Here is a 27930-nt window from a genome sequence, read left to right as displayed (position 1 = left end):
ATTATGTTCCCAGATCCCTTCAAATGCCGGAATTCCAGTATTGATTCCAATTACAGTTGAACATAAGAACATAAGAATTAGGAACAGGAGTACGCCATCTAGCCCCTCGAGCCTGCTCCACCAATCAACAAGATCATGGCTGATCTGACTGTGGACTGAGCTCCACTTACCCGTCCTCTCCCCATAACCCTTATATCCTTGAATGGTTAAAAATCTATCTATCTGTGATTTGATTTCATTCAATGAGCTAGCCTCAACTGCTTCCTTGGGCAGAGAATTCCACAGATTCACAAACCTCTGGGAGAAGATATTCCTTCTCAACTCCGTTTAAATTGCACCCCCCGTATTTTGAGGCTGTGCCCCCTAGTTCTAGTCACCCCGACCAGTGGAAACAACATCTCTACCTCTATCTTGTCTATCCTTTTCATTATTTTACATTTTTCCATAAGATCACCCCTCATCCTTCCGAACTCCAACGAGTAAAGACATCGTCTACTCAATCTATCATCATAAGGTAACCCCCTCATCTCCGGGATCAGCCTAGTGAATCGTCTCTGCACCCCTTCCAAAGCTAGTATATCCTACCTTAAGTAAGGTGACCAGAACTGTACGCAGTACTCCTGGTGCGGCCTCGCCAATACCCTGTACAGTTGCAGCAGGACCTCCCTGCTTTTGTATTCCATCCCTCTCGTAATGAAGGCCAACATGCCATTCGCCTTCCTGATTACCTGCTGCACCTGAAAACTAACTTTTTGAGAATCATGCACAAGGACCCCCAGGTCCCTCTGCACCGCAGCATGTTATAATTTCTTCCCATTCAAATAATATTCCCTTTTACTGTTTTTTTTTTCCATTTGCCAAACCTTAGCCCATTCGCTGAACTTATCGAAATCTCTTTGTAGCCTCTCTGTGTCCTCTCCACAAACCGATTTCCCACTAATCTTTATATCATCTGAAAATTTTAAAAGTTATTGTTAAATCTGCTTCCATCCCATTTTCAGCGAGAACAATCCAGGTCATGCAAACTCGCAGTGTAAGACAAATTCTCCTCATCTACCCTCTGCTAATTTTCGTAAAAGTCTTCCCTCTGGTTAACAACTCTTTTACCACTGGCAGAGTTTCTCTTCAGTTACTTTATCCAAAGCCCTCATAGTCTTGAAAACCTCTATTAAATCTCACGTTAATATTCTCTGAGCGAACGGGAAAAATCACAGTTGCTTATGTCTCCTTATAACTCTCTCTGCGGGTACCAGTGCACCAGCGCAGCCTTCGGTCACCTGAGGAAGAGAGTGTTGGAAGATCACGCCATAAAATCTGGCACCAAGCACATGGTCTACGGGAATGTAGACATAGCCAGCCTACTTTACGGATCACAAACGTGGATAGTATGAAGTAGTTACCACAAATTACTGGATACATACCTATGGCTCCTCAAGATCCTGCAGATCCCTTGGGATGTCAGACGTTAGCGCCCTTAATCAGGCCAGCATCCCCACAGCGAAGCACTGAGCACAATTGATCAGCTCCGCTGGGCAGGCCACATTGTCCGCATGCCTGAAACGAGACTCGCAAAGCAAGCGCTCTACTTGGAACTCCTACAAGACAAACAGGCGCCACGTGGGCACAGCAAACGTTGCAAGGATACCCTCAAAGCCTCCTTGAAAAAGAGCAACATTCCCACTCACAGCTGCGAGTCCCTGGCCAAAGACTGCACTAATGGAGGAAGAGCATCCAGGAGGTCGCTGAGCACCTCGAGTCTCGTCGCCAAGAGCATGCAGCAAACCAGCGCAGAGAGCGGAAGGAGTGTGCGGCAAACCAGTCCCACCCATCCTTTCCCTCTACCATTATCTACCCGACCTGGTACAGAGACCGTAATTCCCATATATGTTCAATCACCTAAGAACTCACTTTTAGAGTTGAAGCAAGCAATCCCCGATTTCGAGGTACTGCCTATGATGGTGATTAAATCTCTTCCACACCTTCTCCAAGGCTTTCCTAATGTGTGCTGCCGAATCGTCATGCAGAGATAAACCGATGTTTAACAGATTTTTATTGTACCTTCATTATGTGTGAATCGGTGGTGTGGGCAGCATTTATTGTCCATCCCAAATTCCACCTTAATGCTGCTGGTGAATGCATCGATACATCGAGAGGGCTATTTAGAGTTAACCATATTGCTGTGGGACTGGGGTGATATTTATGCCAGTCTACGTAAGGGCGGGCGATTTACATCCCGAAAACACGTTTTTGAACTAGACGGGTAATGACAATCGAGATCCACACGGTCACCATTGCTGACACAATATTTTAATTCGAGATTTATTTAATTCACCTTAAATTGCACAGCTGGTGGGATCTGAACTCATGCCATTGGATCTTTAGTCCAGGTCTCTGGATCATTAGCACAGTAGCACAATCACTTTGCTACCATACGCGATGATTCATAAAGTCAAAGATTCTTCCTGCGTTTTTAACAGTTTTATTAACTTGCCCTGGCACCTTCAAAGATTTGTGCACATCGACTCCCAGGTGTCTCTGCACCAACACACCATTTAAAACATTTATTTTTTAACTTATATTGCCTCTTGTCATGTTCCTTCCCAAAATGTATCACTTCACACATGTTTAATTTTATCTGCCATGTGTCTCCCATTTAACCAGTCTATCGCTGTGCTTCTGAAGTCTGCTATGCTCCCCACTGCTTACTGCATTTCTGAGTTTCGTGACATCTGCAAATTTGAAATTATGCCTTTAGACTTAGGTCCTGGCTATTAATCTCTATCAGAAAGAGCACTGCTACTAATATAGAACTCTAGGTTTCAACACTGTATACTTCCCTTCTGTCTGAACGCCAACTTTTCACCACTACTCTCTGTTATTTGTTCCGGTGCCAATGTTGTATCCACACAGCTACTGTCCCTTTAATTCCATGAGGTTCAGTTTCCCTATCAAGTCGATGAAGTGACATTTTATCAAACGGCTTTGGAAAGTCATTATTCACAACATCAGCTGCACGACGCTCATCAAACGGTTAGGTTCTTACATAAAAAACTGAATCAGGTTTTTCAGATACACTTCAACATTAACACAATTTGTGCCGGTTGTCATTTATTAATCCAGTTTTTTCCAACTGACAGCTAATTTCATACCGGATTATGGCCTCTAGAAGTTTCCCCACCACAGACGTTAGTCTGACTGGCCTGTAGCAACAGGTTTTATCCCTCTTTCCTTTTTTGAACAGGGTGCACCATTTGCGAACCTCCAGTCCTCTGTCACCACTGACATATCCAAGGAGGATTAATGATTCTGGCCTGAGCTATTTCCATCATTCCTTCACTCAGCAACACTCATACATCCCATTCGGACTAGTAATAGGGAAACATAGAAACATAGAAATTTACAGCACAGGAGGCCATTTCTGGCCCATCGTGTCCGCAACGGCCGACAAAGACTCACATAGAAACATAGAAACATAGAAGATACGTGCAGGAGTAGGCCATTCGGCCCTTCTAGCCTGCACCACCATTCAATGAGTTCATGGCTGAACATGCAACTTCAGTACCCCATTCCTGCTTTCTCACCATACCCCTTGATTCCCCTCGTAGTAAGGATTCATCTAACTCCTTTTTGAATATATTTAGTGAATTGGCCTCAACAACTTTCTGTGGTACAACATTCCACAGGTTCACCACCCTCTGGGTGAAGAATTTCCTCCTCATCTCGGTCCTAAATGGCTTAACCCTTATCCTTAGTCCCCTGGTTCTGGACTTCCCCAACATTGGGAACATTCTTCCTGCATCTAACCTGTCTAACCCCGTCAGAATTTTAAACGTTTCTCTGAGGTCCCCTCTCATTCTTCTGAACTCCAGTGAATACAAGCCCAGTTGATCCAGTCTTTCTTGATAGATCAGTCCCGCCATCCAGGCAATAAGTCTGGTGAACCTTCGTTGCACGCCCTCAATAGCAGGAATGTCCTTCCTCAGGTTAGGAGACCAAAACTGTACACAGTACTCCAGGTGTGGCCTCACCAAGGCCCTGTATAACTGCAGCAACACCTCCCTGCCCCTGTACTCAAATCCCCTCGCTATGAAGGCCAACATGCCATTTGCTTTCTTAACCGCCTGCTGTACCTGCATGCCAACCTTCAAAAACTTATGTCCCATCGGTCAGCAGCCCTGAAGCTTACATGTAATCTTTTGAACCATTAACAATGGAGGAAAAGTAAAGATCACCAAGCACAAGCAGACTGCCCCACACAACTGTGACACACCTTAAACTGAAATATTCTACACTCCAAACCAACCGGAGCCATGTGATCTCCCGGCAGAGGAAAAAAAACTATTTAAAATCCAGGACAATTTCGGGAAAAGTATCTGGCAACATTCCGCCCCGACTTATCCAGGTGATCAAAACTACTCCAGGAGATCTAACTTATTGTGGTACATAAAGTGTTGGATTGAAGGGGTTAATTCAAAATGTTTGTTCAGGGACTGTAATTAATATCAGTCTCCACGGGTTTACAGAAGCTGGTTGTTCAGTGACTGTAATTAATATAAGTCTCTATTTACAGAATTGTGTCACTGGAGTGATTCTCGCTCATATTAATAAGGCACTCTTTTCAATGTGTTGCCCCATAGTCACAGTGAGAGCATTACCTCTGGCACTAACAGCGATCATCGCACTGCTCCATAGAGAGCGAGTCGGAATCTGAGAACAGTAGATTCGAATGTTACAACAATGGATCAGAATCTGAAAAAAATGGATTGGAATGTTACAACAAATGGCAAGAGTTTCATCTTGTATTTTAACTATCTTGTTGCACATTATGAGGAACTACCATTCGTATTGCGAATGCGTTTTGCATTTCGTATTATTCAATACATTTACTATCCCGTCCTTGCTGTTGTTGGTTTTGCTGGTAAGTCTATCTCGTTATTCCAGTAACCATGGTTCAATGTATTACTTATCTCATATTTTACTCCCACCTCCTTGCTGCATTTGTTTTTCCTGGTAGTCTCTGTATCCAACTATTAACTCTGCAAACCATGTTTCGCTGTATTACTAGACTTGTAAATTGCTTTCTCATCTTTGCTTCAGTTGTTGTTCCTGGGACATCTCTGCATCCAGCTATTAACTGTGCATACGTTGTTAATTGTACGAGTGTTCTTTTAATTTATTCCACACTCTTTGGTGTTGTTGGTGTTCCTCGTAAGTCTCAATATCCAGCAAATATAACTCTAATCTATATTTCACTGTATTACTGAGTATGTCACTTAAATCTTTGGAAGTCTTCGTCACATTGTATATCTAGTGACTTAGTCCCCTCTGTGGCCAATGTCTGAGGCTGATCGAGATTGCTCGCAAATTCGGCATTCTGTTTTACCCTGAGTTCAGTGCTGACCTCTTCTCCTTTGAATCACTGGTCATGCCCACTATCATCTCCATAATACTGCCCAACTCATTCCTTCGCCTCAATAGCCGAGTGACTTTGTTGAACAGTAATTGACCATTGCAATGCTTTCCTTGCCCACCTCGCAGTTACAGTCCATTATAAATTAGAGCTCAGTTAAATAATTTGCTGATCATATCCTAACTCCACTAAGTCCTGTTCACCCATTAACAATCTGCTCTTCGACCAAAATTGGATCCCGATTAAATAATGTCTCATTTTTATTATTCTCATCCATGTGTTCAGCTCCCACCATGGTTTCACCCCCTCCAATTAGTCCCATTCCCCTGCTCTATTCCCATAGTCCAGCAATTTTTTCCCCTTCAAGTAATTATCCAATTGCCCAATAAATGTTAATTTACTTCCCTCTATTCGTCCTCCAGCCGTACTCTCTCTATTCTATTTTACTCATTCATTCTGGCACTTTGTAAGTTTCTCACTTCCTCTCTGTCTCTCTGTCAGTTTCATTCTGTCTCTCTACATTTCACTCTCTCTGTCTCTTGCTCATAGAATGTTAGATTAATACAGCAAAGAAAGTCAACTCGGTCCATCGTGTCCATGCCGCCACTTGGATAGAACTATCTCAGATGTACAACTCTTTAGCCAGAAAAATGTAAATATATCTCCTTCCACGAATAAAGCAATTCCCTTTCGAAAATACCGATTGAATCTACTTCCACCGTGTTCTCACAAATTGCATTCCTGATCGCAACTGCTCACTGCATAAAGAACACTCTTCCCATCTCTCCTGTGGTTCTTTTGTCAATTACCTTAAACCTGTCTCCTCTGGTTCTGCACCATTGTGCAACTGGAAACATGTGTGACTTACTCGCTCTCTTAAAACCCATCATAATTTTGAAAATCTAAATTAAATGTTAAATCTTTGCTGATGATACAACATCATCATCGTAGACAGTCACTTTAAATAGAGGAAGGCTTGCTTCCTCTAAAATGAGTTCTTATGTAACTGAACAGTCCAATACGGAAATATAATCTCTGTCACACGTGGGACAAAGAGTGGTTGAAGGAATGGGTGGGTGGGGCTCGTTTGCCACACGCTCATTCTTACTCCTGCACTTGGTCTCTGCATGCTCTCGGCGACGAGACTCGACTTGCTCAACGCTCTCCTGGATGCTCTTCCTCCACTTCAGGCAGTTATGGGCCAGGGACATCCAGCTGTTGGTTGGAATGTTGCATTTCATCAAGGAGGCTTTGATCGTTTCATTCAAAAGTTTCCTCTGCCCACCTGGGGCTCACTTACTCTGCAGGAGTTCCGAGTAGAGCGCTTGCTTGCGAGTCTTGTGTCAGGCATCGGGAAGATGTGGCCCGCCCAATGGAACTGTCCAGGTTTACTCCCATCGAAGCACTGATAATACAAAGATAAGTGTGAAAGCATGTTGTGCGGAGGACTCAAAAATATGCAAAGGCATATCGATAGTCTAAGTGGGTGGGCCACAACAATGGCAGATGGGGTATAATGTGGAAAAGGTGACGTTATCTTCTTTGTTATGAAAAATAAATAAGCAAATTATTATTAAATGGGGAGGGATTCCAAATTGCTGTGGTCCAGATTGGTCAATGGTTCTTGTACGTAAAACACAGAAGGTTAGCATGTAGGTACAGCTAGCAATTAGAAAAGGCAGCAGAATGTCTGGCTTTATTTCAAGTGGGACAGAATGTAGAAGTCCTGCTACAACAATACAGGTTGTCAATAAGACTACAGCTGGACTATTGTGTACAGTTTGGTCACTTTAGTTGGGGAAGGATTTACTTGCATTGGAGGCAGTTCAGAGAAGGTTCAGAACGTTGATTACTCGGATGAAAATGTTGTTATAAGAATAAAGGTTGAGCAGGATGGGTGTGTATACATTGGAGTTTAGAAAACTATGAGGTGATCTTATTTAAATGTGTAAGATTCTATAGTGGCTTGATGGGGTAGACGCAGAGATGATGCTTCCTCTAGTGGGGGAAATCTAGAACCAGGGGACATAGGTTCAGAATAAGGGATCGCCCATTTAAATCACAAATGAGAAGCAATTTATTCTCTCAGGGGGGCGTGAATCTTTCGAATTCTCTTCGACAGAGAGCTGTGGAGGCAGCTTCTATGAATCTTATTAAATGGAGATAAACTGATTTTTAAACGAGAAGGGAGTTCAGGGTTATGTGGAGTGGGCACGGAAGTGGAGTTGCGGCCAAGATCATATGTTCATTCCAAAGACTCAGGTCCAATCACAGAGGTATGAGCAGAGAAAATATTTGCCTCTCGGAATGAAATCCCTGGACCGACGTGAGAGCACTGAAAGTTAGGCGAACCTGCGAATGAAATTTCTCGACAGAGGTGGGTGTAGTGTAATGTAGGCGAACCTGGTCATTAAATATCTGGACTGAGGGAGGGAGCAGTGTACTCTAGGGAGATGTTGGTGTGAACTCCTGAAGCGAGATGGGAGCCCTTTCTGGGAAGTCCCTTCATCGCATCACTGGAATCATCTCAGAGATCCTGAAGTTCATGAATATTTATTTATTGTGAAAGTTTTACCGTTATTTTCTGTGATGCAATAATTAAGAAATCATATAAGAGGCCGTCCATTTTTTATTATTTTATTCCTTCCTTTTATCAGCCAATTTCTCCTCTTTTGTTCTCACTTGGAGTTGAATAGAGGAAGCGAAACTCTGTTCGCTCTGTTCTGTCCACGCTATTTTATAGCCGGGTAAATATCCTCTGATCATTTAGTTCCAGTCAGTGTCTCCTTTGTCACCATCTCAAGTTCTGCATTAATGGCAGTGCTTCTGATGGGTGGAACAGGATCACAAGCATCATTAACATTCACAAACAAAATGTTCGTTCAGACAGATTTCTTTCATTTATTTCCAATCTTTAATTTGAATTTGCAATTTGGTCCCATGCCGATCTGTCACAGTTCAGTGCGTCTCTCAGCGAGAAACACAGTGGAAAAATCTGTTGCCTCCGGCTGTGCACTTCTGATCTTTGGGCCCCTCGTGCGGAGGGGGAGCGGGAGGTCAGAATCCTCATCGTCGGACTGCTCCGGGACATGGCCAAGCGGACCATCAGCTGGTCCAGGCAGCGGACGGTCGAGAGGATCGTTCAGCCCGGCTGCCTCCCTCTCTTCCACGGAAACGTTCAAGCCAGGAGATGGAGCACGCGGTGTCCACCGGAACGTTCGCGGCCTTCCACGAGAGGTGGCTGCCGGAGGGACTGAAGTGCATCAATAACACCGGCAAACATATTTAATTTGATTCTTCAATGGTCAAAGTGTAATTTGATTACAGTTATCGGTTTTATTGCACATATATGTCATCGCAGTGCATTTGGAATGAGGTGACATGATAGGTCCAAGTCAGCATGGATTTGTGAAAGGGAAATGATGCTTGACAAATCTTTTGGAATTTTTTGAGGTTGCTTCCAGTAGAGTGGACAATGGAGAACCAGTTGATGTGGTATATTTGGACTTTCAGAAGGCTTTCGACAAGGTCCCACACAAGGGATTAATGTGCAAAGTTAAAGCACATGGGATTTGGGGTCGTGTGCTGACATGGATTGAGAACTGGTTGTCAGACAGGAAGCAAAGATTAGGAGTAAATGGCTACTTTTCAGAATGGCAGGCAGTGACTAGTGGATATATGCTGTCGTCCCAGCTGTTTACACTGTATATTAATGATTTCGACGAGAGGATTAAATGTAGTAACTCCAAATTTGCAGATGACACTAAGTTGGGTGGCAGTGTGAGCTGCGAGGAGGATGCTATGAGGCTGCAGAGTGACTTGGATAGGTTAGCTGAGCGGGCAAATGCATGGCAGATGAAGTATAATGTGGATAAATGTTAGGTTATCCACTTTGGTGGTAAAAACAGAGAGACAGACTATTATATGAATGGTGACAGATTACGAAAAGGGGAGGTGCAACGAGACCTGGGTGTCATGGTACATCAGTCATTGAAGGTTTGCATGCAGGTACAGCAGGCGGTTAAGAAAGCAAATGGCATGTTGGCCTTCATAGCAAGGAGATTTGAGTACAGTGGCAGGGAGGTATTGCTACAGTTGTACAGGGCCTTGGTGAGGCCACACCTGGAGTATTGTGTACAGTTTTGTCCCCTAACTTGAGGAAGGACGTTCTTGCTATTGAGGGAGTGCAGCGAAGTATTACCAGACTGATTCCCGGGATGGCGGGACTGACATATCAAGAAAGACTGGATCAACAGGGCTTTTATTCAATGGAGTCAGAAGAATGAGAGGGGATCTCATAGAAATGTTTCACATTCTGACGGGTTTAGACATGTTAGATGCAGGAAGAATGTTCCCAATGTTGGGGAAGTCCAGAACCAGGGGTCACAGTCGAAGGATAAGGGGTAAGCCATTTAGGACTGAGATGAGGAGAAACTTCTTCACCCAGAGAGTGGTGAACCTGTGGAATTCTCTACCACAGAGAGATGTTGAGGCCAATTCACTAAATATATTCAAAAAGGAGTTAGATACAGTACTTACTACCAGGGGGATCAAGGGGTAAGGCGAAATAGCAGGAATGGTGTATTGAAGTTGCATGTTCAGCCATGAACTCATTGAATGGTGGTGCAGGCTCGAAGGGCCGAATGGCCTACTCCTGCAACAATTTTCTATAGTTTCTATCTTTCTATAATGAGGGAGCAATTCATATATAGTTTCAATCAAAAATAGTTGTATTTCAGGATAATCAACCCCGGCTGATTTTAATTTAGGTACTTAGAATATGAACAAACTTTCATATTTTCTCGTCTAATATTCTCTGCACAAGTGGAAACCAACAGGTGAAAAGCTACAACAATTAATCTCTTCCATTTGTGTTCAAATACTTTAAATACTCGTTTCAAGGACACGCTCAAAGCCTTCATATTAAAATTCAACATCCCCACCGACACATGGTAGTTCCTAGCCAAAGACCACCTGAAGTGGAGAAAGTGCATCCGGAAGGGCGCTGATCACCTCGAGTCGTCGCCGAGAACATGTAGAAACCAAACGAGGGCTGCGGAATGAGCGTGCGGCAAACCAGACTCCCCACCCACCCTTTTCTTCAACCACTCTCTGTCCCACCTGTGACAGAGACTGTAATTACCATGTTGGACAGTTCAGTCACCTGATAACTCACTTTTCGCGTGGAAGCAAGTCTTTCTCGCTTTCGAGGGGCTGCCTACGATGCTGATGTTACATAAGCATTTGGCGGCTCATTGACTGAGGGATGGGTCGTCTGATTTAATGCTGATGACTGAATTTAGTTGGTGATTAACTTATCAATGATTGTTAATTATTTTAGTTTGGAGTCTATTCCTTGCTCCCAAATTAATGTTTAATTTACCTGTTTATTTCCCTGCCTGACAGTTAACATCCTGACGATTGTGATCCTGCCTCGTGGAAAGTGCGGTCTCTCCAGATGTGTCACTCGCTATCTGGTGGGCATGGCAGTGACGGATCTCCTGGTCATTATCCTCGACCTGATACTGAGACACATTCCGATTCTTTATCAGAAAGAGTTCCATTTCGTGCGGTCCTTCCGCGTGTGTAATATTCACGCCGTCTTACTTCACGCAGCCACAGACTGTTCTGTCTGGTTCACCGTCAGTTTCACCTTTGATCGCTTTGTGGCCATTTGTTGCCAGAAGCTGAAAACTAAATATTGCACCGAGAGTACGGCGGCTGTGGTTCTGGGAACCGTGACTTTGCTGAGCGGGTTGAAGAACATTTTCTGGTATTTTATGTTGACACGTTTCTATATACTTGAAAACATGCCCTGGTTTTGCTATATAACAGATGATGTTCTGAATTCACCGGTCTGGACAACAATCATATTCCTTCATTATATTCTCACCCCATGTGTCCCATTTGCTCTGATTCTGCTGCTCAATACTGTCACCGCCAGGCATATTATATTAGCCAGCAGAGCCCGCAGGCAACTCCTGGGTGCCAGCAGTGGGGAGTGTCCCAGTGACCCAGAGATGGCCAGCCGCAGGAATTCCATCATTTTACTGTTTGTTATCTCCGGCAATTTCATCCTGTTGTGGGCGGTGTTTATGGTGCATTCTATATGGACCCAGATGTACTTTTTGGGGTATGATTCTTTATATATACCTTTTTATGTAATGGACGTTGGAATAATGCTGCAGCTGCTGAGTTGCTGCACAAACACGGCAATTTATGCCGTGACCCAGACTAAGTTCAGACAGCAGTTGAAGAATGTAGGGAAATATCCCTTCACACTGATTCTGAAATTAATTAAACGATGAGAAGATGCAGGAACGTTCCTGCATCAGACTCCCTGTGTCCTGATATTGTGGGCGAGCTGCTCTCCCCGGCGTGACCAGTGATTCGCGTGAATAATAACACTCTCACTCACACACTGTCTACAACGGGCGCCCTGTGAGGGGCCTGCAGTCCGGGTGAATCACCATCAGCATCATAGGCAGTCCAACGAAATATAGAAACATAGAATCATAGAAAATAGGTGCAGGAGTCGGCCATCCGGCCTTCCGAGACTGCACCACCGTTCAATCAGATCATGGCTGGTCATTCACCTCAGTACCCCGTTCCTGCTTTATCTCCATACCCATTGATCCATCCGTAAGGGCCATATTTTGAATATATTTAACGAATTGGCATCAACAACTCTCAGTGGTAGTGAATTCCACAGGTTAACAACTCTCTGAGTGAAAAGGTCTCTCCTCGTCTCGGTCCTAAATGGCTTACGCATTATCCTTAGACTGTGACCAGTAGTTTTGGACTTCCCCAATATCAGAAACATTCTTTTTGCATCTAAACTGTCCAGTCCCGTCAGAATTGTATATGTTTCTAAGAGGTTCCATCTCATTCATTTAAACTCCAGTGAATGCAGGCTCAGTGGATCCAATCTCTTCTCATTGGCCAGCCATGGCATCCCGGGAATCAGTCTGGTGAACCTTCGCTGCACTCTCTCAATAGCAAGATCGTCCTTCCTCAGATTAGGACACCAAAACTGATCATAATAATCCAGGTGATGCCTCACCAAGGCCCTGTACAACTGCAGTAATACCTCCCTGCTCCAATACTCAAATGCCCGAGATATGAAGGCGAACATGCCATTTGTCTTGTTCACCACTTGCCAACTTTCAATGACAAATGCACCATGACTCCCAGGTCTCGCTCTCTCGCTCTCTGGCTCTCTCTCTTTGTCTGTATCTCTTTCCCTCTCGATATATCTCCATCTCTCTCGATCTGTTTCTAGCTCGCCCTCTCTCTCTCTGTGCCTGTCTCTCGCTCTCTCTCTCTCTCTGTCTTTCTCTGTCTTTCTCCCTGTCGCTCTCTCTCTCCGCCTTTATTTCTCTCTCGTTCTCTCTTTCCTTTTCTCTCTGTCTCCCTCTCCCTCTGTCTCTGTCTCTCTCTCTCTGTATCTCTCCCTGTCTTTATCTCTGTCTTTCCCTCTCTCTCTATCAATCTCTGTCTCTCTCTGACTATCTTTCTCTGTCACTCTGTGTTTCTCTCTCTGTCTTTATTTCTGTGTGTCTCTCTCTCTGTATTTCTATCTCTCTATCTCTCTGTCTTTCTCTCTCTCTCTCATTCTCTGTCACTCTCCCTCTCTCTCTCTCGCTCTCTCTCTCTCTGTGTCTCACACTCTGTCTCTCTCTCCGTCTCTCTCACCATCTCTCTGTCTGTCTGCCTGCCTGTCTCACTCTCTATTTCTCTCTCTCTCTCGCTCTCTGTCTCTCTCTCTCTCTCTATCTATCTGTCTCTCTCTCTCTCTCTGTCTATCTGTCTCGCTGTCTTTCTCTCTCTGTCTCTCTCTCTCTCTGTCTTGTCTCTATCTCTATCTCTCTCTCTCTCTCACTCTCTCTCTCTCTCTCTCTCTCACTCTGTCTTTCACTCTGTCTCTCTCTCTGTCTCTCTCTCTATCCCTCTCACTCTGCCTTTCTCTCTCTCTGTGTCTCTGAGTTTCTCTCTCTGTCTCTCTGTGTCTCTCTCCTGTCTCTTTTCATCTCTTTCTCTCTCTCTGTACTTCCCTCTATGCCCCTCTCTCTCTTTATCTCTCTCTCACTAACATTATCTCTCTGTCTCTCTCTCTCTCTGTATTTCTCTGTATCACTCTCTTTCTCCCTATCTCTCTCTATCCCTCTCTCTCTTTGACTGTCTCTCCCTCTCTCTGACACTCTCTGCCACTCTCTCTCTCTGTCACACTCACTCTCTCTGTCTCTCTCTCTCTGTCTCGTTCACTCGCTCTGTCTTTCTGTCTCGTTCTCCCTGTCGCTCTCTCTCTCTGTCTCTCTGTCTCTCTCTCTCTCTGTGTCTCTCTCTCTGTGTCTCTCTCTCAGTCTCTCTCTCTCTGTCTCTCTCTCTCTATGTCTCTCTGTGTCTCTCTCTCTATGTCTCTTTCTCTGTCTCTCCCTGTCTGTCAATCCATTGACTATCTCTGTCTCTCTCGAACTCTCTGACTCTTTCTATATCTCTCTCTCTCTGTCTGACTCTCTGTCTCGCTCTCTCTCTCTCTCTTTCTCTGACTCTGTCCCACTCTCTCTCTCCCTGTCTATCTCTCACTTTCTGTGTCCCTCTCTGTCTCTCTCTCTCTCTCTCTCTCTGACTCTCTCTGTCTGTCTCTCTCTCTCTCTCTGACTCTCTCTGTCTCTCTCTCTCCCTCTCTGTCTCTCTCTCTCTCTGTCACTCTCTCTCTCTGTATCTCACTCTATCACTCTTTCTCCATATCTTTCCCCATCCCTCTCTCTCTTTGACTGTCAATCCCTCTCTCTGACACTCTCTGCCACTCTCACTCTGTCAATTTCACTCTGTCTCTCTCTCTCTCTCCGTCTCGTTCACTCGCTCTGTCCCTCTGTCTCGTTCTCCCTGTCGCTCTCTCTCTCTCTCTCTGTCTCTCTGTCTGTCTCTCTCTCTCAGTCTCTCTCTCTCTGTCTCTCTCTCTATGTCTCTCTGTCTCTCTCGGTCTCTCTCTCTCTCTATGTCTCTTTCTCTGTCTCTCCCTGTCTGTCTCTCCCTCTCTCTCTTTGATTCTCGCTGTCTCTCTCTCTCTCTCTGACTCTCTTTGTCTCTCTCTCTCTCTCTCTCTCTCCCTGTCTGTCTCTCACTCTCTGTGTGTGTCTCTCTCTCTCTCTCTCTCTCTCCGTCTCTGTCTCTCTCTCTCTGTCTCTCTCTCCCTGTCTCTGTGTCTCTCCCTGTCTGTCTCTCTCTGTCTGTATGTCTGTCTCACTCTCTGTCTCTCTCCCACTCGCTATCTCGCTCTCTCACTCTCCCTTTCTGTCTCTCTCTCCCTGTCTCTGTGTCTCTCCCTCTCTGTCTCTCTATCTGTATGTCTGTCTATTTCTCTGTATATCTCTCCCTTTTTCTCTCTTTGTCTTTCTGAAGCTCTCCCAGAACCACAGTGACAATGCACACACCGATCTTCAGTCATCCATTTTACATTTGTTAATGGTCACCATTTTATGTTAACACTGGGAGATTGATAACAGAGACCGACTACTCTCTAATTTAACGTTAGCTGCTTAAAGGTGTACCTGCCCTGGGAGTGTTTGATGGGACAGTGTAGAGGGAGCTTTACTCTGTATCTAACCCCCTGTACCTGACCTGGGAGTGTTTGATGGGACAGTGTAAAGGGAGCTTTACTCTGTATCTAACACCTTGTACCTGACCTGGGAGTGTTTGATGGGACAGTGTAAAGTGACTTTACTCTGTATCTAACCTCCTGTACCTGCCCTGGGAGTGTTTAATGGGACAGTGTAGAGGGAGCTTTACTCTGTATCTAACCCAATGCTGTACCTGCCCTGGGAGTGTTTGATGGGACAGTGTAGAGGGAGCTTTACTCCGTATCTAACCCCCTGTACCTGCCCTGGGAGTGTTTTATAGGACAGTGTAGAGGAGCTTTACTCTGTATCTAACCCCCTGTACCTGACCTGGGAGTGTTTGATGGGACAGTGTAGAGGGAACTTTACTCTGTATCTAACCCCCTGTACCTGCCCTGGGAGTGTTTGATGGGACAGTGTAGAGTGAGATTATCTAACAGACTGTTCCCTGAGCAGAATGTCGAACACGTTTGACAGAATGTCACATCGCCAGGGGATGGAATCAGACCCCCCTCGGCCTGTACTTGTTAATCTGCTTGTATACAACGAGCCCCATGTACTGAAACACACCTGTGTTGTGTCATGTATAATGTCAGTTTCTGCACTGTTTAGTAACTTGTAAAGACATCTCAATGTATTCTCATCCGTTGCGTGTCCTGCTTCCATCGACACAGTGCTACCTGTAACGTGATTGGTGATGGGGATTGAAATGTATCCTGGAATGTAATGTAAACCTGTCCTTACCTGCTCCATGTAATACCCTAATTTACACAGTGCTACATGGAACGGCATTTACAGATTGGACTAAACTCCACCTTGAAATGAAATGTACGATCGTGTATTGTATGGAAATGCTGTCAGCATCCAAATGAATTGTATGGAATTGCTGAACGCAATGTACTGAACTATTTTCCAATGTATTGTGAACATTTTCGAGGAATAAAGTATATTTTTGAAATCTAAACCAAAATGGGTGATCTGTGAACAAACCTGGTTTGCCTGCCTGGGCTCAGGTCTTTGTGTATTGGTCCCAGTCTCCGGGTCCTTCATGTGTTTGAAGAGTTTGAAGTCAGCCAGACATTCTTTCAGGGCATTGATGGTAAACAGCTTCAATCCTGTGTATCTGTGAGGGGGTGACACAATCGAATTTACACCTTATTCAAACCAACAAATCTTGGTTCCCCATGTCCTGCCCTGCGAAGATTTCACACCGTTCCACAATGCAGCATTGTCTGAATCAGCCTTTGATCCCATATACTGCTCAATCTGAAACACTCAACGCTTTCAGATGGAGAAACGAGATTTAACCCACACATTCCAACCCACAATTGGATGGTTAGCAAATCAAAAATGTCCCAGAAATGTGATTTTTGCTGTGGGTTTAAACAGTCAGGCTGCAATATGTCAGGGTACTTTTCAATCAAGGACACATCAGAATGGGAATGAGAGACAGGGAGAGAGAAAAAGAGAGGTGGACAGGAAGAAGCAGTGAGAGAATTAGGGATAGAGAGAGCGCGTTGGGAGAAAAGGGAAAGAAAGAGAGAGATCGGAAATGGACAGCAGCAGAGACAGAGGAAAAAGTGAAAGAGAGATAGATGGATAGAAATTGGGAGCGAGGTAGAGAGTGAGGGAGCATGATGGAGAGAGGGAGACAGAGAGACAGACAGAGAGCAAGAGAGAGAAAGCGACAGAGAGGGAGAGACACAGGGAGACTGAAAGAGAGAGCGAGAGAGAGAAAGGGACAGAGATACAAAGAGGGAGAGAGACAGTGACCCTGAAAGAGAGAGCGAGAGAGACAGAGGAACAGACAGAGAGAGAGAGACTGATAGAGAGAAACTGAGAGGGACAGAGAGAGTTGGGCATTTAATCTCCCTCCACACAGTCCCATCAAACCTCCCCAGGCAGGTACAGGGGGCTAGATACAGAGTCCCTCTCTCTCGCTCTCTCTTTCAGTCTCCCTGTCTCTCTGTCAGTCTCTCTCTGTTTCTGTTCCTCTCTCACTCTCGCTCTCTACACTGTCCCATCAAACACTCCCAGGGCAGGTACAGGGGGTTAGATACAGAGTAAAGCTCCCTCTACACTGTCCCATCAAACACTCCCAGGGCAGGTACAGGGGGTTAGATACAGAGTAAAGCTCCCTCTACACTGTCCCATCAAACACTCCCAGGGCAGGTACAGGGGGTTAGATACAGAGTAAAGCTCCCTCTACACTGTCCCATACAGAGAGGGAGAGACGGAATGAGATAGAGAGAGACTCAGTGAGAAGGTGAGAGAGCAACAGAAAGAGAGAGACAGAGAGATAGAGACAGAGAGAAAGACAGAGAGAAAGACAGAAAGAGAGAAAGACAGAGAGAGCGAGAGGGAAAGACAGATAGAGAGACAGAGAGAGACACAGAGAGAGATTGATAGGAGAGAGGGAAAGACAGAGATAAAGACACGGGGAGATACAGAGAGAGAGAGACAGAGCGAGAGTGAGAGAGAGACAGAGAGCAAGGGAAAGATGGAGAGAAACAGAGATGGAAAGAGAGAGAGGGAGAGAGAGAGTGGGAAAGATAGAGAAAGACAGTGAGGTAGAGAGAGACGGCGACAGAGACAGAGCGAGACAGAGAGCGAGAGAGACAGAGACAGAGACAGAGAGAGAGAAAGTGACAGAGAGAGAGATAAAGACAGATTGAGAAAGATAGAGAGAGACAGAGATATATAGAGAGATAGAGAGATACAGAGAGAGAAAGGGAGACCGACAGACACCGAGAGAGATAGCGAGCGAGACAGAGAGAGAGAGAGAGAGAGAGTCAGAGAGAGAAAAACAGAGAGAGAGAGATAGACAGAGAGAAAGAAAGATAGAGACAGAGAGGGAGAGGGAGAGGGACAGAGAGAGACAGGGAGGAAGTGTAGAGAGAGAGAGAGAGACAGAGAGAGAGACAGAGACAGAGAGCAATACAGAGAGAGAGAGAGAGCGAGAGAGAGACAGAAACAATGACAGAAAAATAGAGATACATGAAGAGGGAAAGAATTGCAGACAGAGAGAGCGATACACGAGAGAGATACAGAGAGATAGAGAGAGAGGGAGTACAGAGAGATAGAGAGAGAGGGAGAAAAAGGGAGAGCGCGAGCGAGAGAGTGACAGAGAGATAGAGAGGGAAAGATAGAGCGAGAGAGAACAGAGATGGAGAGAGAGAGAGAGGGGGAGAAAGACAGAGAGAGACAGAATGAGAGACAGACAGAGAGACAGAAAGCGAGAGAGAGAGACAGAGATAGAGTGAGACAGGGAGAGAGGGAGGGAGAGAGACAGAGAGAGAGAGAGACAGAGAGAGAGAGACAGAGAGCGAGGGAGAGAGGGAGAACGAGGGAGAGACAGAGAGAGAGAGACAGAGGGAGTGCGAGAGAGAGAAAGAGACGGAGAGAGAGAGCGAGAGGGGGACAGAGACAGAGAGCGAGAGAGAGACAGACAGAGAACTAGATTGGAGATTGATATAGGGCTATGGGGAGAGAGCGGGGCAGTGGGATTAGTTTGGGGATTGATACACGGCTATGGGGAGAGAGCAGGGCAGTGGGATTAGTTTGGGGATTGATACAGGGCTATGGGGAGAGAGCGGGGCAGTGGGATTAGTTTGGGGATTGATACAGGACTATGGGGAGAGAGCGGGGCAGTGGGATTAGTTTGGGGATTGATACAGGACTATGGGGAGAGAGCGGGGCAGTGGGATTAGTTTGGGGATTGATACAGAACTATGGGGAGAGAGCTGGGCAGTGGGATTAGTTTGGGGATTGATACAGGACTATGGGGAGAGAGCGGAGCAGTGTGATTAGTTTGGGGATTGATACAGGACTATGGGGAGAGAGCGGGGCAGTGGGATTAGTTTGGGGATTGATACAGGGCTATGGGGAGAGAGCGGGTCAGTGGATGAGTTTGGGGATTGATACAGGGCTATGGGGAGAGAGCGGGGCAGTGGGATTAGTTTGGGAATTGATACAGGACTATGGGGAGAGAGCGGGGCAGTGGGATTAGTTTGGGGATTGATACAGGGCTATGGGGAGAGAGCGGGACAGCGGGATTAGTTTGGGGATTGATACAGGGCTTTGGGGAGAGAGCGGGGCAGTGGGATTGGTTTGCGATTGATACAGGTTTATGGGGAGAGAGCGGGGCAGTGGGATTAGTTTCGAGATTGATACAGGGCTATGGGGAGAGAGCGGGGCAGTGGGATTAGTTTGTGGATTGATACAGGACTATGGAGAGAGAGCGGTGCAGTGGGATTAGTTTGGGGATTGATAGACGACTATGGGGAGAGAGCGGGGCAGTGGGATTATATTGGGGATTGATACAGGAATATGAGGAGAGAGCGGGGCTGTGGGATTAGCTTGGGGATTGATACAGGGCTATGGGGAGAGAGCGGGCAGTGGGATTAGTTTGGGGATTGATACAGGGCTATGGGGAGAGAGCGGGGCAGTGGGATTAGTTTGGGGATTGATAGAGGGCTATGGGGAGAGAGCGGGGCAGTGAGATTAGTTTGGGGATTGATACAGGACGACGTGGAGAGAGCGGGGCAGTGGGATTAGTTTGGGATTGATACAGAACCAAGGGGGGAGAGAGCGGGGCAGTGGGATTAGTTTGGGGTTTGATACAGGACTATGGGGAGAGAGCAGGGCAGTGGGATTAGTTTGGGGTTTGAAACAGGACTATGGGGAGAGATCGGGGCAGTGGGATTAGTTTGGAGATTGATACAGGACTATGGGGAGAGAGCGGGGCAGTGGGATGCGTTTGGAGATTGATACAGGACTATGGGGAGAGAGCGGGGTAGTGGGATTAGTTTGGGGTTTGATACAGGACTATGGGGAGAGATCGGGGTAGTGGGATTAGTTTGGAGATTGATACAGGACTATGGGGAGAGAGCGGGGCAGTGGGATTAGTTTGGGGATTGATACAGGGCTATGGGGAGAGAGCGGGACAGCGGGATTAGTTTGGGGATTGATACAGGGCTATGGGGAGAGAGCGAGGCAGTGGGATTAGTTTGCAATTGATACAGGTTTATGGGGAGAGAGCGGGGCAGTGGGATTAGTTTCGAGATTGATACAGGGCTATGGGGAGAGAGCGGGGCAGCGGGATTAGTTTGTGGATTGATACAGGACTATGGAGAGAGAGCGGTGCAGTGGGATTAGTTTGGGGATTGATAGACGACTATGGGGAGAGAGCGGGGCAGTGGGATTATATTGGGGATTGATACAGGACTATGAGGAGGGAGCGGGGCTGTGGGATTAGCTTGGGGATTGATACAGGGCTATGGGGAGAGAGCGGGCAGTGGGATTAGTTTGGGGATTGAAACAGGGCTATGGGGAGAGAGCGGGGCAGTGGGATTAGTTTGGGGATTGATACAGGGCTATGGGGAGAGAGCGGGGCAGTGAGATTAGTTTGGGGATTGATACAGGACGACGGGGAGAGAGCGGGGCAGTGGGATTAGTTTGGGATTGATACAGGACTATGGGGAGAGAGCGGGGCAGTGGGATTAGTTTGGGGTTTGATACAGGACTATGGGGAGAGAGCGGGGCAGTGGGATTAGTTTGGGGTTTGAAACAGGACTATGGGGAGAGATCGGGGCAGTGGGATTAGTTTGGAGATTGATACAGGACTATGGGGAGAGAGCGGGGCAGTGGGATTAGTTTGGAGATTGATACAGGACTATGGGGAGAGAGCGGGGCAGTGGGATGCGTTTGGAGATTGATACAGGACTATGGGGAGAGAGCGGGGTAGTGGGATTAGTTTGGGGTTTGATACAGGACTATGGGGAGAGATCGGGGTAGTGGGATTAGTTTGGAGATTGATACAGGACTATGGGGAGAGAGCAGGGTAGTGGGATTAGTTTGGAGATTGATACAGGACTATGGGGAGAGAGTGGGGCAGTGGGATTAGTTTGGGGTTTGATACAGGATTTTGGGGAGAGAGCGGGGCAGTGGGATTAGTTTGGGGATTGAAACAGGGCTATGGGGAGAGAGCGGGGCAGTGGGATTAGTTTGGGGATTGATACAGGGCTATGGGGAGAGAGCGGGGCAGTGAGATTAGTTTGGGGATTGATACAGGACGACGGGGAGAGAGCGGGGCAGTGGGATTAGTTTGGGATTGATACAGGACTATGGGGAGAGAGCGGGGCAGTGGGATTAGTTTGGGGTTTGATACAGGACTATGGGGAGAGAGCGGGGCAGTGGGATTAGTTTGGGGTTTGAAACAGGACTATGGGGAGAGATCGGGGCAGTGGGATTAGTTTGGAGATTGATACAGGACTATGGGGAGAGAGCGGGGCAGTGGGATTAGTTTGGAGATTGATACAGGACTATGGTGAGAGAGCGGGGCAGTGGGATGCGTTTGGAGATTGATACAGGACTATGGGGAGAGAGCGGGGTAGTGGGATTAGTTTGGGGTTTGATACAGGACTATGGGGAGAGATCGGGGTAGTGGGATTAGTTTGGAGATTGATACAGGACTATGGGGAGAGAGCAGGGTAGTGGGATTAGTTTGGAGATTGATACAGGACTATGGGGAGAGAGTGGGGCAGTGGGATTAGTTTGGGGTTTGATACAGGATTTTGGGGAGAGAGCGGGGCAGTGGGATTAGTTTGGGGTTTGATACAGGACTATGGGGAGAGAGCGGGGCAGTGGGATTAGTTTGGGGATTGATACAGGGCTATGTGGAGAGAGCGGGGCAGTGGGATTAGTTTGGGGATTGTTACAGGGCTATGGGGAGAGAGCGAGGCAGTGGGATTAGTTTTGGGATTGATACAGGACTATGGGGAGAGAGCGGTGCAGTGGGATTAGTTTGGGCATTGATAGAGGGCTATGGGGAGAGAGCGGGGCAGTGGGATTAGTTTCGGGATTGATACAGGGCTATGGGGAGAGAGCGGGGCAGTGGGATTAGTTTGGGGATTGATACAGGACTATGGGGAGAGAGCGGGGCAGTGGGATTAGTTTGGGGATTGATACAGGGCAATGGGGAGAGAGCGGGGTAGTGGGATTAGTTTGGAGATTGATACAGGGCTATCGGGAGAGAGCGGGACAGCGGGATTAGTTTGGGGATTGATACAGGGCTATGGGGAGAGAGCGGGGCAGTGGGATTAGTTTGCGATTGATACAGGTTTATGGGGAGAGAGCGGGGCAGTGGGATTAGTTTCGAGATTGATACAGGGCTATGGGGAGAGAGCGGGGCAGTGGGATTAGTTTGGGGATTGATACAGGACTATGGGGAGAGAGCGGGCAGTGGGATTAGTTTGGAGATTGATACAGGGCTATGGGGAGAGAGCGGGGCAGTGGGATTAGTTTGTGAATTGATACAGGGCTATGGGGAGAGCGCGGGGCAGTGAGATTAGTTTGGGGATTGATACAGGACGACGGGGAGAGAGCGGGGCAGTGGGATTAGTTTGGGATTGATACAGGACTATGGGGAGAGAGCGGGGCAGTGGGATTAGTTTGGGGTTTGATACAGGACTATGGGGAGAGAGCGGGGCAGTGGGATTAGTGTGGGGTTTGATACAGGACTATGGGGAGAGATCGGGGCAGTGGGATTAGTTTGGAGATTGATACAGGACTATGGGGAGAGAGCGGGGCAGTGGGATTAGTTTGGAGATTGATACAGGACTATGGGGAGAGAGCGGGTCAGGAGGAGTAGTTTGGGGATTGATACAGGACTATGGTGAGAGAGCGGGCAGTGGGATTAGTTTGGGGTTTGATAGAGGACTATGGGGAGAGATCGGGGCAGTGGGATTAGTTTGGGGATTGATACAGGACTATGGTGAGAGAGCGGGGCAGTGGGATTAGTTTGGGGATTGATACACGACTATGGGGAGAGAGCGGGGCAGTGAGATTAGTTTGGGGATTGATACAGGACTATGGGGAGAGAGCAGGGCAGTGCGATTAGTTTGGGGATTGATCCACGACTATGGGGAGGGAGCGGGGCAGTGGGATTAGTTTGGAGATTGATACAGAGCTATGGGGAGAGAGTGCGGCAGTGGGATTATTTTGGGGATTGATACAGGACTATGGGGAGAGAGCGGGGCAGTGGGATATGTTTGGGGATTGATACAGGACTATGGGGAGAGAGCGGGGCAGTGGGATTAGTTTGGAGATTCAAACAGGACTATGGGGAGAGAGCGGGGCAGTGAGATCAGTTTGGGGATTGATACAGGACTATGGGGAGAGAGCGGGGCAGTGGGATTAGTTTGGAGATTGATACAGGGCTATGGGGAGAGAGTGCGGCAGTGGGATTAGTTTGGGGATTGATACAGGTCTATAGGGAGAGAGCGGGGCAGTGGGATTAGTTTGGGGATTGTTACAGGACTATGGGGAGAGAGCGAGGCAGTGGAATTAGTTTTGTGATTGATACAGGGCTATGGGGAGAGAGCGGGGCAGGTGGATTAGTTTGGGGATTGATACAGGGCTATGGGGAGAGAGATGGACAGCGGGATTAGTTTGGGGATTGATACAGGGCTATGGGGAGAGAGCGGGGCAGTGGGATTAGTTTGCGATTGATACAGGTTTATGGGGAGAAAGCGGGGCAGTGGGATTAGTTTCGAGATTGATACAGGGCTATGGGGAGAGAGCGGGGCAGTGGGATTAGTTTGGGGATTGATACAGGACTATGGGGAGAGAGCGGTGCAGTGGGATTAGTTTGGGGATTGATAGAGGACTATGGGGAGAGAGCGGGGCAGTGGGATTAGATTGCGGATTGATACAGGACTATGAGGAGAGAGCGGGGCTGTGGGATTAGTTTGGGGATTGATACAGGGCTATGGGGAGAGAGCGGGCAGTGGGATTAGTTTGGAGATTGATACAGGGCTATGGGGAGAGAGCGGGGCAGTGGGATTAGTTTGTGAATTGATACAGGGCTATGGGGAGAGAGCGGGGCAGTGAGATTAGTTTGGGGATTGATACAGGACGACGGGGAGAGAGCAGGGCAGTGGGATTAGTTTGGGATTGATACAGGACTATGGGGAGAGAGCGGGGCAGTGGGATTAGTTTGGGGTTTGATACAGGACTATGGGGAGAGAGCGGGGCAGTGGGATTAGTGTGGGGATTGATACAGGACTATGGTGAGAGAGCGGGCAGTGGGATTAGTTTGGGGTTTGATAGAGGACTATGGGGAGAGATCGGGGCAGTGGGATTAGTTTGGGGATTGATACAGGACTATGGTGAGAGAGCGGGGCAGTGCGATTAGTTTGGGGATTGATCCACGACTATGGGGAGGGAGCGGGGCAGTGGGATTAGTTTGGAGATTGATACAGAGCTATGGGGAGAGAGTGCGGCAGTGGGATTATTTTGGGGATTGATACAGGACTATGGGGAGAGAGCGGGGCAGTGGGATATGTTTGGGGATTGATACAGGACTATGGGGAGAGAGCGGGGCAGTGGGATTAGTTTGGAGATTGAAACAGGACTATGGGGAGAGAGCGGGGCAGTGAGATCAGTTTGGGGATTGATACAGGACTATGGGGAGAGAGCGGGGCAGTGGGATTAGTTTGGAGATTGATACAGGGCTATGGGGAGAGAGTGCGGCAGTGGGATTAGTTTGGGGATTGATACAGGTCTATAGGGAGAGAGCGGGGCAGTGGGATTAGTTTGGGGATTGTTACAGGACTATGGGGAGAGAGCGAGGCAGTGGAATTAGTTTGGTGATTGATACAGGGCTATGGGGAGAGAGCGGGGCAGGTGGATTAGTTTGGGGATTGATACAGGGCTATGGGGAGAGAGCGGGGCAGTGGGATTAGTTAGGGGATTGATACATGACTATGGGGAGAGAGAGGGGCAGTGGGATTAGTTTGGGGATTGATACAGGGCTATGGGGAGAGGGCGGGGCAGTGGGATTAGTTTGGGGATTGATACAGGGCTATGGGGGGAGAGCGGGGCAGTGAGATTAGTTTGGGGATTGATACAGGACGACGGGGAGAGAGCGGGGCAGTGGGATTAGTTTGGGATTGATACAGGACTATGGGGAGAGAGCGGGGCAGTGGGATTAGTTTGGGGTTTGATACAGGACTATGGGGAGAGAGCGGGGCAGTGGGATTAGTTTGGGGTTTGAAACAGGACTATGGGGAGAGATCGGGGCAGTGGGATTAGTTTGGAGATTGATACAGGACTATGGGGAGAGAGCGGGGCAGAGGGATGCGTTAGGAGATTGATGCAGGACTATGGGGAGAGAGCGGGGTAGTGGGATTAGTTTGGGGTTTGATACAGGACTATGGGGAGAGATCGGGGTAGTGGGATTAGTTTGGAGATTGATACAGGACTATGGGGAGAGAGCAGGGTAGTGGGATTAGTTTGGAGATTGATACAGGACTATAGGGAGAGAGTGGGGCAGTGGGATTAGTTTGGGGTTTGATACAGGATTTTGGGGAGAGAGCGGGGCAGTGGGATTAGTTTGGGGTTTGATACAGGACTATGGGGAGAGAGCGGGGCAGTGGGATTAGTTTGGGGATTGATACAGGGCTATGTGGAGAGAGCGGGGCAGTGGGATTAGTTTGGGGATTGTTACAGGGCTATGGGGAGAGAGCGAGGCAGTGGGATTAGTTTGGGGATTGATACAGGACTATGGGGAGAGAGCGGGGCAGTGGGATTAGTTTGGGCATTGATAGAGGGCTATGGGGAGAGAGCGGGGCAGTGGGATTAGTTTGGGGATTGATACAGGGCTATGGGGAGAGAGCGGGGCAGTGGGATTAGTTTGGGGATTGATACAGGACTATGGGGAGAGAGCGGGGCAGTGGGATTAGTTTGGGGATTGATACAGGGCTATGGGGAGAGAGCGGGGCAGTGGGATTAGTTTGGAGATTGATACAGGGCTATCGGGAGAGAGCGGGACAGCGGGATTAGTTTGGGGATTGATACAGGGCTATGGGGAGAGAGCGGGGCAGTGGGATTAGTTTGCGATTGATACAGGTTTATGGGGAGAGAGCGGGGCAGTGGGATTAGTTTCGAGATTGATACAGGGCTATGGGGAGAGAGCGGGGCAGTGGGATTAGTTTGGGGATTGATACAGGACTATGGGGAGAGAGCGGTGCAGTGGTATTAGTTTGGGGATTGATAGAGGACTATGGGGAGAGAGCGGGGCAGTGGGATTAGTTTGCGGATTGATACAGGACTATGAGGAGAGAGCGGGGCTGTGGGATTAGTTTGGGGATTGATACAGGGCTATGGGGAGAGAGCGGGCAGTGCGATTAGTTTGGAGATTGATACAGGGCTATGGGGAGAGAGCGGGGCAGTGGGATAAGTTTGTGAATTGATACAGGGCTATGGGGAGAGAGCGGGGCAGTGAGATTAGTTTGGTTCTGATACAGGACGACGGGGAGAGAGCGGGGCAGTGGGATTAGTTTGGGATTGATACAGGACTATGGGGAGAGAGCGGGGCAGTGGGATTAGTTTGGGGTTTGATACAGGACTATGGGGAGAGAGCGGGGCAGTGGGATTAGTGTGGGGTTTGATACAGGACTATGGGGAGAGATCGGGGCAGTGGGATTAGTTTGGAGATTGATACAGGACTATGGGGAGAGAGCGGGGCAGTGGGATTAGTTTGGAGATTGATACAGGACTATGGGGAGAGAGCGGGGCAGGGGGATTAGTTTGGGGATTGATACAGGACTATGGTGAGAGAGCGGGCAGTGGGATTAGTTTGGGGTTTGATAGAGGACTATGGGGAGAGATCGGGGCAGTGGGATTAGTTTGGGGATTGATACAGGACTATGGTGAGAGAGCGGGGCAGTGGGCTTAGTTTGGGGATTGATACACGACTATGGGGAGAGAGCGGGGCAGTGAGATTAGTTTGGGGATTGATACAGGACTATGGGGAGAGAGCGGGGCAGTGCGATTAGTTTGGGGATTGATCCACGACTATGGGGAGGGAGCGGGGCAGTGGGATTAGTTTGGAGATTGATACAGAGCTATGGGGAGAGAGTGCGGCAGTGGGATTATTTTGGGGATTGATACAGGACTATGGGGAGAGAGCGGGGCAGTGGGATTTGTTTGGGGATTGATACAGGACTATGGGGAGAGAGCGGGGCAGTGGGATTAGTTTGGAGATTGAAACAGGACTATGGGGAGAGAGCGGGGCAGTGAGATCAGTTTGGGGATTGATACAGGACTATGGGGAGAGAGCGGGGCAGTGGGATTAGTTTGGAGATTGATACTGGGCTATGGGGAGAGAGTGCGGCAGTGGGATTAGTTTGGGGATTGATACAGGTCTATAGGGAGAGAGCGGGGCAGTGGGATTAGTTTGGGGATTGTTACAGGACTATGGGGAGAGAGCGAGGCAGTGGGATTTTGGGGATTGATACATGACTATGGGGAGAGAGAGGGGCCGTGGTATTAGTTTGGGGATTGATACAGGACTATGGGGAGAGAGCGGGGCAGTGGGATTAGTTTGGGGATTGATACAGGGCTATGTGGAGAGAGCAGAGCAGTGGGATTAGTTTGGGGATTGATACAGGGCTATGGGGAGAGAGCGGGGCAGTGGGATTAGTTTGGGGATTGATACAGGACTATGGGGAGAGAGCGGGGCAGTGGGATTAGTTTGGGGATTGATACAGGACTATGGGGAGAGAGTGGGGCAGTGGGATTAGTTTGGGGATTGATACAGGACTATGGGGAGAGAGCGGGACAGTGGGTTTAGTTTGGGGATTTATACAGGGCTATGGGGAGAGAGCGGGGCAGTGGGATTAGTTTGCGATTGATACAGGTTCATGGGGAGAGAGCAGGGCAGTGGGATTAGTTTCGAGATTGATACAGGGCTATGGGGAGAGAGCGGGGCAGTGGGATTAGTTTGCGATTGATACAGGTTTATGGGGAGAGAGCGGGGCAGTGGGATTAGTTTCGAGATTGATACAGGGCTATGGGGAGAGAGCGGGGCAGTGGGATTAGTTTGGGGATTGATAC

At 47.8% G+C, this 27930-nt stretch overlaps 1 protein-coding gene across 1 annotated transcript; it reads left to right on the top strand.

The window, feature by feature from the left end:
* Positions 1-4723: 4723 nt before the first annotated feature.
* LOC139245145 (probable G-protein coupled receptor 139) lies at positions 4724-11718 on the top strand. The gene is made up of 2 exons (XM_070871104.1): positions 4724-4918; positions 10817-11718. Exons 1-2 carry the CDS (start codon positions 4738-4740, stop codon positions 11716-11718), a joined length of 1083 nt encoding a protein of 360 aa, XP_070727205.1. The 5' UTR covers positions 4724-4737.
* Positions 11719-27930: the final 16212 nt, after the last annotated feature.

This window comes from Pristiophorus japonicus, unplaced genomic scaffold (assembly GCF_044704955.1).
Source record: "Pristiophorus japonicus isolate sPriJap1 unplaced genomic scaffold, sPriJap1.hap1 HAP1_SCAFFOLD_211, whole genome shotgun sequence".
NCBI lineage: Eukaryota > Metazoa > Chordata > Chondrichthyes > Pristiophoridae > Pristiophorus > Pristiophorus japonicus.
Note: the sequence above shows the minus strand (reverse complement) of the source record. Positions and strands in the feature narration are given on the sequence as shown.